Source organism: Vicia villosa, linkage group LG4 (assembly GCF_029867415.1).
Source record: "Vicia villosa cultivar HV-30 ecotype Madison, WI linkage group LG4, Vvil1.0, whole genome shotgun sequence".
Taxonomy (NCBI): domain Eukaryota; kingdom Viridiplantae; phylum Streptophyta; class Magnoliopsida; order Fabales; family Fabaceae; genus Vicia; species Vicia villosa.
In genome coordinates, this window is record NC_081183.1 from 70,946,220 (window position 1) to 70,960,506 (window position 14,287).

Sequence of the window (14,287 nt, forward strand, 5' to 3'; positions counted from 1 at the left end):
GGCTGTGGATAATGATAGATCGATGGAAATCCCTACAGGCTAGGGACTATGACCCAATATAGGAAATCCCTACAGGCTAGGGAACGCGTAGATGTAAGCACATGGTGACCGTTCAAGACAGTCACTAGATCGCATGGCCATCGAGAGGCCAATTGACGTGCATAAACGAAGATGTCTCTCGCGGGAAGGACGTGGTCTTAGAAATTAGAGTCCCTACAGGCTAGGGACCACATAGGGATACCTGAAAAATTGAAACGCATACATTCGTGGCATATAAATCGCAAACATATATCAAGCACAAAAGCACAAAAGTCCTAGGTTCATAGGTTCGACGCAGCGGCTCTAGGGAGCCAACCTTTTTTATGGGGGGTTCTAGAAGGTCTCATGGGGTCGTTCGTAGCCTCAGAGACTTTTTGTCTCTTCGGATTTTAGAACAACTCATTTTATCCATGAGGTTCGAATTTTTGGGGTAGGTTCTCGGAGAGATCAGCCAAGCATCCAGTCCTGCCCTCAACAAAGTCAAGCCTCGTTTTGGACATTTCCGAATACTCAACCCACTCCGAGTGGAGTTATCAATGAGACTCGTAGGCGATTCATGTCCCCTATTGATCTCAAAGTTAACTCCCACACTTAGGGTTTAACACAACATAAAAAACAACAATGCATATAATAATATAGGTAAACATTTTAAGGCAGATAAATAAACATTTAAGAAAAACAAAAAACAAATAAATAAATAAATAATTTAATATTCATTAAAAGATGAACCTCCCCCCAAACCCTAAAAACTTGCCAAACCTAAACCCTGCCAAAACCTATAGGAGCATAGTATTCACTATTAAGTTGTCCCCAGCAGAGTCGCCAGCTGTAGCAACCTGCCTAAAAATTTATAACTTAGAGAGTCGCCACCTATTCTACCAAGGCGAATAGGAAACCTATGCAATTAAGAGATCAGGGTAAGATACTATATTCAGGCCGAGGGAAGGTGTTAGGCACCCTCAATCCTTTCCTATGGTTTGCGTCTAAAGTAAAGGTTTATAGCAAAATTACAGAGGTTAATAGCTAAGGAAATGAGAAGGGGAAAAATTGAGATTTTTGGGAAGGGGACTCGCCTTGTTGCCAAGTGCCTACGTACCTCCTTATGGAGGATCAGAGTCTACGTAGTTCGGGGGACGGGTTGTACGCCCTTTGAGTTTGAAATTTGATTGTATTTGAAGTTGTTTTGAAATGCGAATGTTCGAAGGTATTTTGAATTACCTTATCGTAGTTGCGAACATCGTAGTGTTTGAAGGGGTGAGTTTTTGTAGTGTCGTGGTTTAGTGTGTTTTAAGATTTGGGCGTACAACCCTGGTTTAATATGTTACCGTTAGTTGCGATGATCAATAGGTTTGATCACCATAGTTAACGGATTGAGTGAAGGATTGCTAACCATTCTAATCGATAGATTCGATTATCACGAATAGCAAATAAAATGTATTTTAGATAAATATTAATTTATCGTTATCCTTCATAATCAATGGGTTTGATTATTACACGATAACGAATTGAATATGCTAATCGTCGCAACCAATGGATTTGGTTGAAACCATTTAGCTAAATAGACGTATTTTATTATTTTATTTCTCACCAATGCGACTATTAGATATAATCGGATCGAAGAGAAAATTGATAAATTAATCCAGAATTAATATTTTTGCCCAAAGGGCCAATGGGATTGGGCAAACCCTAATGCATGGATAAACCTATATAGGGTTTTTGTGATTTTTATATTCTTTTAGATATTTAATAGTTAGAAAACTAAACTAATTTAATAATATAACAAGTAAACAAACCGTAATTATCTACTAAAACTAATTTTTTTTTTTTTGGAATAAGAATACTTTATTACCAAAAACCGTTAATTACAAAGGCGATATATCCAGCCCACCAAATGAACAAACAAACTAAAACTCTACCCCATTACATCATTAGAGAACCAATATGTGTTCTCAACTTGGGGTTCATCCAAGCCCTATATATCAAGGTATCTATAATGTTTGGTCCTATGGTATCAATTTGTACAGTATTACCAAACACAGTATCGTTTCTCAGCCTCCAGTAAGCATAGATAGTTTCACTAAAAGCCATTTTGAGGACTTTAGTTTTCCAGCTCTTTTTCTTAGTCTGCTGCAGCATCCATGCCAGTTCCATATTCCAACCCCTTGGGTTATGCTTCACTTGTAACCAATCCAAAATTTGGCTCCAGATTTGTTTCATCACTCTGCATTCAAAAAACAGATGTTCAATGGTTTCTTGAGCCTTGCAGAAACCACAGTGATCAGTATGTAGCATACCAAATCGTTTCAATCTCTCCTTTGTTGCAAGATTTCCATGGCATGTCATCCATGTCACAAATTTCGCTCGTGGTCTAGCCTTGTTATCAAACAGTATTTTTCTCCAATGTACATCAGGCCCAAAATCACTAATATGAAGGTATATGTCTCTCACTTTTATCCTGACCAGATCCTTCAATTTCTGCCAGAGATTCATTTGTATCACAACATCCCTCATCTTCATTATTGCCTTCATGATCCAAGATCCATCAGTCTTATTTTCCATTTGCATAATGTCTTCTCCTTTTATATCGAAGGTGTGTATCCATCGCGCCCATAGGCTGTCAGCCTTGTTGCAAATGTTCCATAAGAGCTTTATAAGGTTGGCACGATTCCAGTCCTCCAGGTGCACTAGGTTCAGCCCACCCTTGTTTTTTGGATTACAAATCTTTCTCCAAGCCACAGGGGATTTCCTTGTTTCCTCCTCTTTACCTGTCCACAGAAATATTCTACAGATTTTGTCAATGCATTGGATGATTGTTTGGGGCAGGGGAATACAACTCATCCAATAGTGTGTTATGGAGTGAAGCACACTATTTATCAACTGTAGCCTCCCAGCAAAACTGAGTAATCTTCCACTCCAGTGTCGAATTTTAGCTACCAACTTGTCAACAAAAATCATGCATTGTTGGACAGTTAATCTTTTGCTAGTTAAGGGTATACCCAAGTACCTAAAAGGTAAGGAACCCTCAACAAAATCAGTCACACAAAGGATTGTTTGCTTCACCTCATCCTTCACACCTCCAAAGTAAGCTCTGCATTTCGAAGGGTTGACTGCTAAACTCGTGGACTTAGTAAAATCCAAGAACTTCTCCATCATCAGTTTTATGGTCGCATGATCACCTCTAGCAAACATTAATAGATCATCTGCGAAGCAAATATTTACAAGCTGGAGTTCCTTGCATTTGGAGTGAAATTTGAAATCAGGGCTTTTACTTAACTTTTGCAGAGATCTATACAAATACTCCATTACCATCACAAATAGGAGAGGAGAGAGGGGGTCACCCTGTCTCAATCCTCTTCTAGCCTGGATATGGTCAGAATGGATACCATTTATGTTGAACTTGTAGGACACTGTGGACACTGCAAGCATGATCCAATTAGTAAAAGTATGAGGGATACCCAATTCTCTAAGGATACTCTCCAAAGCACACCACTCTATGCTATCATAAGCCTTCTGTATATCCATTTGCAACATACATCTTGGAATTCCACCTTTCCTAGTGTACCCTCGGATCAGTTCATATGCCAGCAAGATGTGATCATGGATTCTTTGGCCTGGCACAAATGCAGCCTGGCTAGGGTGAATGATACTTCTCAAAACTGTACTGAGCCTGGTTGTCATAATTTTGGATATGACCTTGTAAATGGTGGAGCAACAGGATATTGGCCTATAATCCTTTATTGTCTTAGCAGCACTAGACTTAGGGATTAGAGTCACCAATGTACAGTTTATGGCTTTATACATCTTCCCTGCAGTGAAAAATTCCCGAACAGCTTGTGTCATGTCATCTTTTATTATGATCCATGCTCCTTTGAAAAATCTAGACCCATAGCCATCAACACCAGGGCTTTTAATTTCTCCAATACTCCAAAGGGCTGAATGGATCTCCTTATCAGTCACAGGTTTAATTAATTGGCTCCTTTGGTCATCATTAAGACAAGGCCCTTGCCTCATAGCTATTAGGTCAATCCCTGTCATGTTGCTTGCAGCAGAACCTAAGAGGTTTCTGTAGAAGCCCAAGACCTCCCTTTTAATGTCTCTTTGGTCTGTCAGAATTGTCCCATCATCTTTTTGCAAGGTATGTATACCAGTCTGCTTGTTTTTGCTTTTGAGGGTTGCATAGAAATAAGCAGTATTCCCATCCCCATGCCTCATCCAATCAATTTTAGCTTTTTGCATCACTGATTTCTCTTCAATTTGATTCCACTTAATCACCTCTTCTGTGTATACTCTTACTTGATCAATTTTCTGGCTATTCATTCTATCCTCAAGCAGTTCTTTTTGGGCCCTAGATAAGTCAGCTCTGGCTTTATCCAATTGCTTTGGAATGTCATGAATAGGTTTGCTAAACTCCCTGATTGTTGGTTGAAGTCTTTGTAACTTCTTCCAAAATCTGTACATAGCCCCACCTATGATAGGTTCATTCCAATTCCTCTCCACAGTCTGCTGAAAGTTTTCCATGTCAGCCACCATATTTAGAAATTTGAAATGATATCTACTAGGGTGTGTCTGGTCCTGCTCTTGGAGACAAAGTAAATTGTGATCAGAGATGCCTGGTTCAAGGAACTTCAGAGTAGAGTCTTTTTGCTGAATGAACCACTCAACATTGCCAAGAATTCTGTCTATCCTGGAATAGATCACCCCCTGAGTATGTTTGTTGCTCCAAGTAAAATGGTCACCTATGCTCTCCATTTCAAACAGCCCTACTTTTTCCATCATGTCCACCATGTCCACATATTCAGACTGCTGCACCTCTTTACCACCAATTCTATCCTCAGTTTGTCTCACATTGTTATAGTCCCCAATAAGACACCAAGGGCCATTCACTCTATCCTTACAATCATCAATGTCCTGCCAGAGAGCCCTTCTGAGTTGTAACTTGTTTTGGCCATAAATAGCAGTGAGCCAAAACTTAGTTGTACCATCTTTATGTGAGACCTTACAAAAGATCATTTGATCTGTGTTGTGTACCTTCTTTATATCAATTTTATTATCATCCCAAAGGATCCAGATTCTCCCATTGCTGTGTTTCTCATAGTTGTCAATGCAAGACCATTTCTGACCCAGCTTATTCAAAATGTCACTAGCTTTACTCTGTTTAACTCTTGTTTCTATCAAAATTGCAATAGCAGGCCTGAGGGTTTGGAGTCTATTTCTGACCTCCTTATTCCTTCCTGCTTTATTAATACCCCTTACATTCCAAGCAATCAGCATGGCCCACCATCTACAATCCCACCAGAGTCACTCAAAACTCCTATGGGAGAGAAGATATTCTGATCAAGTAGACTAGTTGATGGAGTATTTTCATCATTTATTATATCAGTGTCCTTTATGATGCTTTTGCCTTTGTCAGCAGTTCTTTTTCTCCTCTCTACAGTTGTCCATTTGTCCACTTCTGGGTCCACATTGTCCTTTTCTTTGATAGCTATCTGCTCTTGCTTCTTTTGTGCAGGCTTTTCAATCCATTTCTTTTGTCCAACAGGTTTTTCTCTTACCTTGCAGTCATGTCCCACCCTCTGGCAGACTTCACAGTATATTGGCTTCCACTCATATTCAATAGGCTGACTTAACCTATTTCCATCAATGCCCTTTATGGTGACTGTTTCAGCAAGTTTCTGTGTAATATCAATTTCCACCAAAATCCTTGCATAGGATACCCTTAGTTTGTTTGCAGTACACTCATCTGTGAACAGGGGATTGCCAATCACACTTCCTATCTTGCTTAAACTTCGAGGGCCCCAGAGATGCAAGGGTAGTTGTGGGAGTTTCACCCAAACAGGTACAGTTTTGAGCATATCTCTCTTTAGGCAGAAATTCTGGTCCCAGATCCTGATGAGCATAGGCATATTCTGAATAGTATAAGGTCCCTTCATCAACACTAAGTCTCTATCCTCAGTTGACCTAAATTTCAGAATGAAATATCCTTCTTCATTGTAAAACATCTTAGGGAGTTGGACAAAATTCCAGGTTTTCATCATGAAGAGTTTAACAGCATTCATACTGAGATTTCTACCTATGACATACATAATGATAGCGTTTTCCCAGAAATTTACCTCAGAAGCGATGTCATCATATTCCATTTCAATCTCCTTTTCGTCATTCACAATCTTCGGTGCGATGAATTCGATAGCCTTGCCATTTGATTGAACTCGATTCCCAGCAATTGCATCAACCCAGAGCTTCTTCGGTAGTTTTTCATCCTCATCGATCCCACTTTGCTGTTCAACAGTCTTTTCCTTGACCTGCGTTTCTGGATCTTCAATCGCAGTCGCAGCCACAGTTGTAGTCTTCTTGATGCTTCCTTTATCAGTCACATTTCCTGTATCCTTCGTCGGAGTCGTGTTGTTAGCCGGCGGCGGTGACACCAATTTTCGCGGTCGTCCTCGCCTTCGAGAGCTCCCCATTTCTTCGGATATATAAAACTAATATTTGTTTTTGTTAGAATCTAAATAATATGCAAGAAAAAAAAAGTAATTAAGAAACAAAAGCAAGATAATGATGGCCATTGGTATAGTCACATGAACACTTGTTTGACTCTCTTCAAAAACGCAAACGTGTCAGCCATGTGCATAGTATGGTAATTTAATACTTATCCTCTCTATTTCAATCAACAAACACACATATACATTACCACATGTTTTAATAAAAAATGATCAAAAGAGTACCAAAAAAAAAGCTATGCGATTGGAAGCGGAAGAGAGATGGCTGGAATTGCGTCGACGTTTTGCTGTGAGAAACGTTCGGCGTCAGCTCGGTTATCTTCGATGGTGATTGCAGCTCTTTGTGCGTGATTCCGGCGGAAGATTTGTTGCATTTGTTTTGAAGGTCATATCGTTTTTTGACAGCAACTCACTATCTCCGGTTTCCTTTTTTCTCTCTCTCTTTTTTGCTTTTGTTTATATACTTAGGGTTAGAGATTCAACAGGGAAATATGAGATTTGATTGGTTTTAGAATTTTAGGAATTGATTCAATTTGTTTGCAAATTGGAGATTTGATTCAGATTTGTGTAAATTTGATTTGTGTTGTGATTTGATTTTATTATGTTATTTTGGTTTGATTTTGTGAGTTAGGAAATTAGAGATCCGGGACATCTCTGTGTTTTAGATTCATTTTTTTGAGTTTTGATTTGGAAGCCCATGGATTCAGATTCGAGATCTTCCGCAGATGGTGTGGTTGTGCCGCCCCAGGAGAAAGAAGATGAATAGTTCCTCATCTTGACTTAGTCAAATAAAACAGTTTAATTTAATTAATAATTAATTGAATAATTATACAAATCACCTTAAATCCTCTTATGCCCTTAATTTAATTAATATATTAATAAATAAAATAAAAAATTAAAGAGATTTACAATATACTACAGTTAGAAAGACTAATAGTAAAAATCAGTTTTTTTTTATTAAAGAATATATAAAAAATTTACGACCATAAATAACTTTAGTAATGTCATTAATCAATATATAATATATACATAGTTTGATTAATAGACTTATTAAAATTATTAATTAAAATATGGAGGCAAACTTAAAAGGATAACAACATGAGTTCTAATTGGGCCCAAGGGATTTTCCACAACAAATACACCCCATCCTTTATCTTAAACATTTAGAAAATGATGATGATTTTTAGAATGGGTTAAAAAATTAGAATGTCAAGCCCAATAACACCCTCATTTCAAAATACACCCTCATTTTAATAACCGATCTATAAGAGGATTTTATAAGAGATCAGGTTTAACAATAGATATGTTAAACCCCACAACTCTTAATTTTAACACCCTTAGTAATTTAAAAATTCAAAAGATGCGAATCGTGTCGGGTAAATTTTGGGGTATGACAGCTTGTTTAGAATCTATTAGGTTCTTGGAAAAACTGTCATGAAATTGGGAATAGATTAGAAAAGATTTGTTAGCTGCTAATTAATTCAGTTTGGATTTTGTGTGCAGGCTGCTTTAATGCCGTCAGCGATTTTTCTTCTGGTACAGGAGCAAGAGGATATTGAACATGAAGCCCATGGTTTGATGAATTAAGATATGGAGCAAAGCTGCTCATGATGAAGTTCAGGATTAAGATAGTTTGCAATGTGATGTAGACTTAACTGAACCTTGTAACAGATTGGACTTGGTCTTGTAATAAAAGTTGTATTTTTGATGGATTGTAGAATTCTTTTCTCTTTTTCTTTGTAAAATAACAACGTGAAATTAGGATGCAGCTGAATGAGATCATAGAACTTAATGTAATTTGCTGATTGTATCTCCCTTTCCTTTGAACATGGATTATATAATGAACATACAATGATATTGAATGGACTCCTTCTTCCATGAATTAGGAACTCAATGTATAAAGTGTCTTTCTTTTGAATTTCTGTGGCTAGGAATGGAGGGTATTTGTAGCTTGATCTTTATTTGGAATATTACTGAAACATCATCTTTATTACCCAATTCAAATTCAGATCTCTTCAATTTGCATCTTGTCTTGAGATAAACCATGAGATGGGATGCCAATTATCATATTCATATCGAAGCCTCTCGTGAGAACCAAATAAATAGTTTGTATAGATCGAAGCGTCACGACTAATTAGAGGATATTCTTTGAATCGCTGAGAGGTATTGAAGTCAAAGAAAATTCGGACCCGCAGTAAATGTAACGTGATTCAAGCCATCTAAGTAAACTCTTTTTGACCCCTGAAGAGAATTCGAATGAAACCACTTTGGTGTAAAATAGATTTGCACAACGATGAAACAGAAATCCATAGTAATCATAAGTTAAACTATAATTCCCTTGATCCATGCTCATAAATAGTCCAAGATGAATCCACCTTGAATGATGTATAAACCTCCAGTTTCCAAGATCTTTGATCCTAAGTCAAATTTATTGATTAATTATGCGTGATGTGTTGGATGACCAAGTGAATGAGACTATGATATGCAAAGCTTAAGCCAATTAGAAATAAAAAATGGATGGGCAAATTTTGGGGTGCAACACATACCCTTGTTGATGTTCATCATTATGTTTTGTACCCATTATCCATTGTACTATCATGTGTATATACTTTGTTTATCTAACCCATATGCATGAGTTTCACATTCATCATCCATCATTCATTCATATATGAATCCATTCAAAAGGTATAAACATCCTTGCTTGTTATCATCCATGATTATTATTACTTACTTGTTTGTCATTTGTGACACATGTTATCACACACACACTTGAGGTATCTATTGATTGTTTGCTTAAGTTGTTTGTTGAAAATACAAAGGAATGAGAATGATAGTGACAAAAATTGTCAAGGTACTCAAACTCTTGTCCAACATCTTTTATTTTTGTGTCAAGTATTGTTAAAGCTTTTCACTTATTTTATGGTTTTGTATTGTTAAAGCTCAACCAAACACTTCTTTTTTTTAAACCTTGGTACTAAGAGGAGAATTATTCCCGGTGAAACTACTCTTAGCCCATTTACCTTTTTATTGTTAAAGCTAGGTCTCTTTGTTTTAAATTCTTCATGTTAAGAGAAGAATTATTCCTGGTGAAACTTCTCCTAACCCATTGACCTTGTATTGTTAAAGCTTGGTCCCTCTTTATTTTAAAATTGTTAAGTATTGTTAAAGCTTAACCATCTTTTAAAAAAAACTTGTGAGTATTTTAAAGCTCACACCCAAAAAGATTTTGGCCACTTTGGCCCCCTTTTATTTTTCCTTTGAAGAGGAACTACAAAAGCTCTGACTTCCCTATTGTTAAAGGGGTATGTAGGCCTATGATGCGATGTCTTATCGAGCTTACTTTCACAAACTTCTTTTCACATCCCTACCCTCTATTTTAAACAATTTCACATATGACTTTCAAATGCATGTACAGACAAAAACAATAATATTTTCAAAGAGGTTCCCATGGAGTACCATGGATATGAGGGATGCTTAAAACCTTCCCCTTGTATAACAAATCTCCTTACCCAAATCTCTGATAAGTTTATTAGTTTTGATTTTAAAAACTTCTGTGGGTTTCATTCGCTCTTTCTCCCATTCCTTTTGGAAACAATAAAGATCGGTGGAGAATCTATTTAAAATAAATGAGCTAAGTCTTTCAATGGCTTTAGTCTCACCAATTTCACTGCTACAGAAAAGTGGCGACTCTGTTGGGGATACTGATTAAATTATTGGTGTATATTTGGAAGGGTTGACCCTACCTTTATTTTTATTACTGTTTGTTTTCTGTTTTCATACATACATTTGTCTTTTATCTTCCTATGTGTATATTTGTTACTTTTATTTGGTTGTATTGGGAAAGGGCTTGATTCCCCCTCGTGGTGAGTTAAATCCTAACCCGGATTAGAGTGAAAACTTATGAAAGGAGATGGTATAGTCATTTTGATCTCGCGGGAGTAGTCCCAAAGAAGTCAATTTGAGATCCATCGCTCAGTGGAGGCCTTTATGGATGTAACTTTGTTGACCATGTAGTTGGGAAAGCATCGTTGTGTTCAACTAGGTTGTAGAAGTTGGGGACCTAGAAACACCTTAACCAATCTTGGCCATTAGGTCGTAGTGTGGAAACTGTGTTTGGATTCAGTTCCAAAATAGTTGTTACACGATACTACACTCGGATGAGGTTCTCTTGGGATATTATTCAAATGAGCATGTAGTTGCAAAATTTATAATCCCCAAGTTGAGCTGCTTGAGTCTGGGAACTTTTAGAACCTTGATCTACAGGTACAAAATAACCATATTACACACCTTTAGGATGGGTAGACCTTTGGCTTCATGCTTGTGACGTTGAACCCTTAAACCCATGTTTTTGCTATGTTTGCATTCATTCATCCATGCATTTTAAAACCATAGTATCTTTCAAGGAATTAAAAGAAACCTTTTTGTTTTGTAAACATTATAGGAATGGTACTTGAAAAAAGAAAAACCAAGAAAAATACTTTCAAGAGTTTAGAGGTGGAAGAATTGAGAAAGCTAGGGTCTTTGATTGTTGATCAAGATAAGTTCTGTAGCAAGTATGGAAGACTATTGTATCTCCTCAAGACTAAGATGGAAGAAGGGATCCTTGCAACATTGATTCAGTTCTATGATTCTTTGTATCATTGATTCACCTTTCCTGATTGTCAATTGCTACCAACCTTGGAAGAATATTCAAGTATCATTGGATTGCCTATCACTGGAAGGATTCCCTTCACTGGTTTAGAAAAAGATCCCAAGTCTCATGAGATTGCAAAAATCACCCACTTAAGAAAATATGAGATTGAAAAGAACATGGTTATAAAAGGAGGATTACCTGGGTTACCTACTGAGTTCTTGATTAAGAAAGCCTTCACCTTGTCACAAGAAAGAAAAGAAGATGACTTTGAGGCTGTGTTTGCTCTATTGGTCTATGGGTTGTTCTTGTTTCCTAATATTGACAACTTTGTTGATATGAACGCTATTAAGATCTTCATGAAAGGAAACCCTATTCCTAAAGTGGTACATCTCTCATCTGCCTGACACCCATAAGTTCTGGATTCACAAAGAAGGACTGAAGTGGTCACACAAGATCATGACTCTCACCAACACAGATATTGTTTGGACTAACAATCACTTTTGTAGGATGAAGACTTTGGACTGCTGTGGTGATTTCCCTAATGTTCCCCTCATTAGTACAAAAGGAGGAATCAGCTATATCCTATTTTAGCTCGTCGTCAATTTGGGTTTCCTATGGACAAAAACCCAAGGAACATTTTATTGGATGGGTTCTTTCTTGAAGAAAGGGTTTAAAACAAAGAGTTTAGGGAAAGGATTGCTAATTCTTGGAATCCAATTCATAGAAAGGAAATTAAAGATTGGAAGACAAAATGAGACCTCTCACCTGAACCCTTTAGTAGCTGGGTTGGTTCAAGAGCTGCTGAACTTAAGATGCCTATTCTCCCTGGGACATATGTACCTCCTGTTGAGAAGTATATTCCACCTATTATAGTTCCTTCAACAATTGAAGATCTTCAAGAAGCCCTGAGGAAGATGAGGAAGTCAAGAGATCATTGGAGGAAGACGTTTGAGCACTCTGAAGCTGAATTAGGAATGATGGAAGAGTCCTATGATGATTTAATCAAATAGAGAAGATGATCAATTATTCATCCAAGATGGATGGCTCTTGGAAAAGGATCTCACCATTGCTAAGTATGCAAGAGAGAAAAAAAGAAAACAAGAAGCAAAAGCAATCTCTCCAAAAGAAGTTGCATGGAAGAAGGTCAAGCTAAAGAAGAAGAAGACCCAAGATGACATGGATACTTCTCACTGAGCTTTGATGATCACTCCAAGATTTCACTAGCTTTTTCAATTTGTTTCTAACTTGTAATTCTTGAAAGTATTTTATATCTTGGGCGTCCCTTATCCCTTTGTATGCTATTAAAAGGAAATGGTACTTCGATGACCCTCGATTGTCCCTCGATGACCCTTGTCGCTTTAAATGTACCAAGGATGCCTTGTCCCTTTCTATTAATGAAAAATTTCTTCGTCAAGTTACAATATTATGTTTACATTTACAAATTCTTAGATAAATCCTTGAAAGATATTTTAAGATATTTTGAGAAAAAGTAAAAGAGTCTTTTTGCATTGCATGCATCGTACCACATTCACATTCACATGTGAGTCAGAGTCTTATTCCTTTCTCTTCCTCTCCTCAAAAAGTCAAGCTGACGCACCAGTATAATACTCGCGCTAATCGTCAAAGAATGGAAGACGATCTAGTTGATGAACAAGAATGGCAAGAATATGTTGTCGTCTTATGCTCTGGTATTAAAAGGTTGACATCTATGGTTCAAGACTTGGTGGCTGCTCAGAATCAGCCATCTACCCAAGCTCAAGCTACTGTGATCTTTGAAGTCGAGACTCCTCAGATTCCTGCAATTCCAGTATCGAATCCTACGACCACTAGATTGATTTCCAATTGGCTGGGTAACAGATTCCTGTTCCTCAAGCAACAATCCCTCAAGTTGTTATAGTTACTACTCCTACTGTTGTGAATACTGTTCCTCTTCACAAATAACATATTTTCTGCACCTTCTGAAGGTATGGGAAGACTGGATGAATTTGAAGATCAATTACTAGAAATGCAAAAAGAAATCAAGGCCTTAAGAGGTAAAGACCTGTTTGGGAAAGAAGTTAATGACCTTTGCCTCGTTCCTAATGTCAGAGTTCTTGCCAAATTCAAACTCCCAGAATTTGAGAAATACAAAGGGAATTCATGTCCTCATAGTCATCTGATCATGTATGTCCGAAAGATGTCCATGCACACTGAAGATCAACGCCTGCTGATTCATTACTTTCAAGATAGCTTATCTAGAGCTACTTTGAAATGGTATATGGGTTTGGATAGTACTCACATCCGTACTTTCCATGACTTAGGCGTTGCTTTCATCAGACAATACAAGTACAACATTGATATGGAACCGGACAGAGATCAACTCCGCGCTATATCCCAGAAGAAGAAAGAATCATTCAAAGAGTACGCGCACAGATGGCATGAACTAGCTGCTCAGATCATCCCTCCAATGGAAGAAAAAGAAATGACAAAGGTGTTCCTCAAAACCCTGAGTATATTTTACTATGAAAAGATGGGAGCAAGCGCACCCAATGATTTTAATGAGATGGTAAACATGGGGATGCGACTTGAAGAAGGTATTTGAGAAGGCCGTCTAGTCATAGAAGCTGGTTCATCACTATTTGGTGGTGGAACTAAAAGGTTTGGTAGAGATTTCTCCAGAAAGAAAGAAGAAACTGTGAGTGCCATTTCAAGGGGAAGAAAAATACAATATCAGCCTCAACATATTGTTGTTATCACTCCCATTGTTAGTCAAGCTCCGCAACAAAGTGTTCAAAGAACTCAACTTCAACAGCCTCGACAATAGGCTCCTCAACAAAATCCACAAAGGAAATATCCACCGTTTGATCCTATTCCGATGACTTATACGAAATTGCTCCCCATGCTGTTACAGAAAAATTTGGTTCAACTAAGGGACCCACCTCGTCCTCCTGCTAATTCTCTGTTCTGGTATAAAGCAGATGCTCATTGTGCTTTACACAAAAATGCTCCTAGTTACACTGTTGAAAATTGTTACCCTCTTATGAGTGAAGTCCAAAAGCTGGTCCGAAGTGGTATGCTTGCCTTCAAAGATGTTAATCCTAATGTCCAAGTTAATCCATTACCCAATCAGGGGCTGTTA

General features: G+C 37.6%; 1 protein-coding gene and 1 long non-coding RNA gene across 2 annotated transcripts; one reads left to right on the forward strand and one right to left on the reverse strand.

Moving 5' to 3' along the window:
- Positions 1-1,959: 1,959 nt before the first annotated feature.
- On the reverse strand, positions 1,960-6,500 carry LOC131597354 (uncharacterized). Its single transcript, XM_058870059.1, has 2 exons — positions 5,318-6,500; positions 1,960-5,270 (listed from the first exon to the last, which is right to left on the reverse strand). Exons 1-2 carry the CDS (start codon positions 6,498-6,500, stop codon positions 1,960-1,962), a joined length of 4,494 nt encoding a protein of 1,497 aa, XP_058726042.1.
- A 224-nt stretch (positions 6,501-6,724) lies between these two features.
- On the forward strand, positions 6,725-8,333 carry LOC131599238 (uncharacterized). Its single transcript, XR_009282655.1, has 2 exons — positions 6,725-6,957; positions 8,040-8,333. It is a non-coding gene; the product is annotated as an uncharacterized LOC131599238 (long non-coding RNA).
- The last annotated feature ends 5,954 nt before the right edge of the window (positions 8,334-14,287 follow it).

What these genes read in the sequence shown, in the direction of transcription:
- LOC131597354 (XM_058870059.1), bottom strand. Translation starts at nt 6,500, where the DNA reads ATGGGGAGCTCTCGAAGGCGAGGACGACCGCGAAAATTGGTGTCACCG. An exon ending in CTCTGGTGGGATTGTAGATG is followed by an intron (nt 5,271 to 5,317) that starts GTGGGCCATGCT and finishes TTAATAAAGCAG; the next exon opens with GAAGGAATAAGGAGGTCAGA.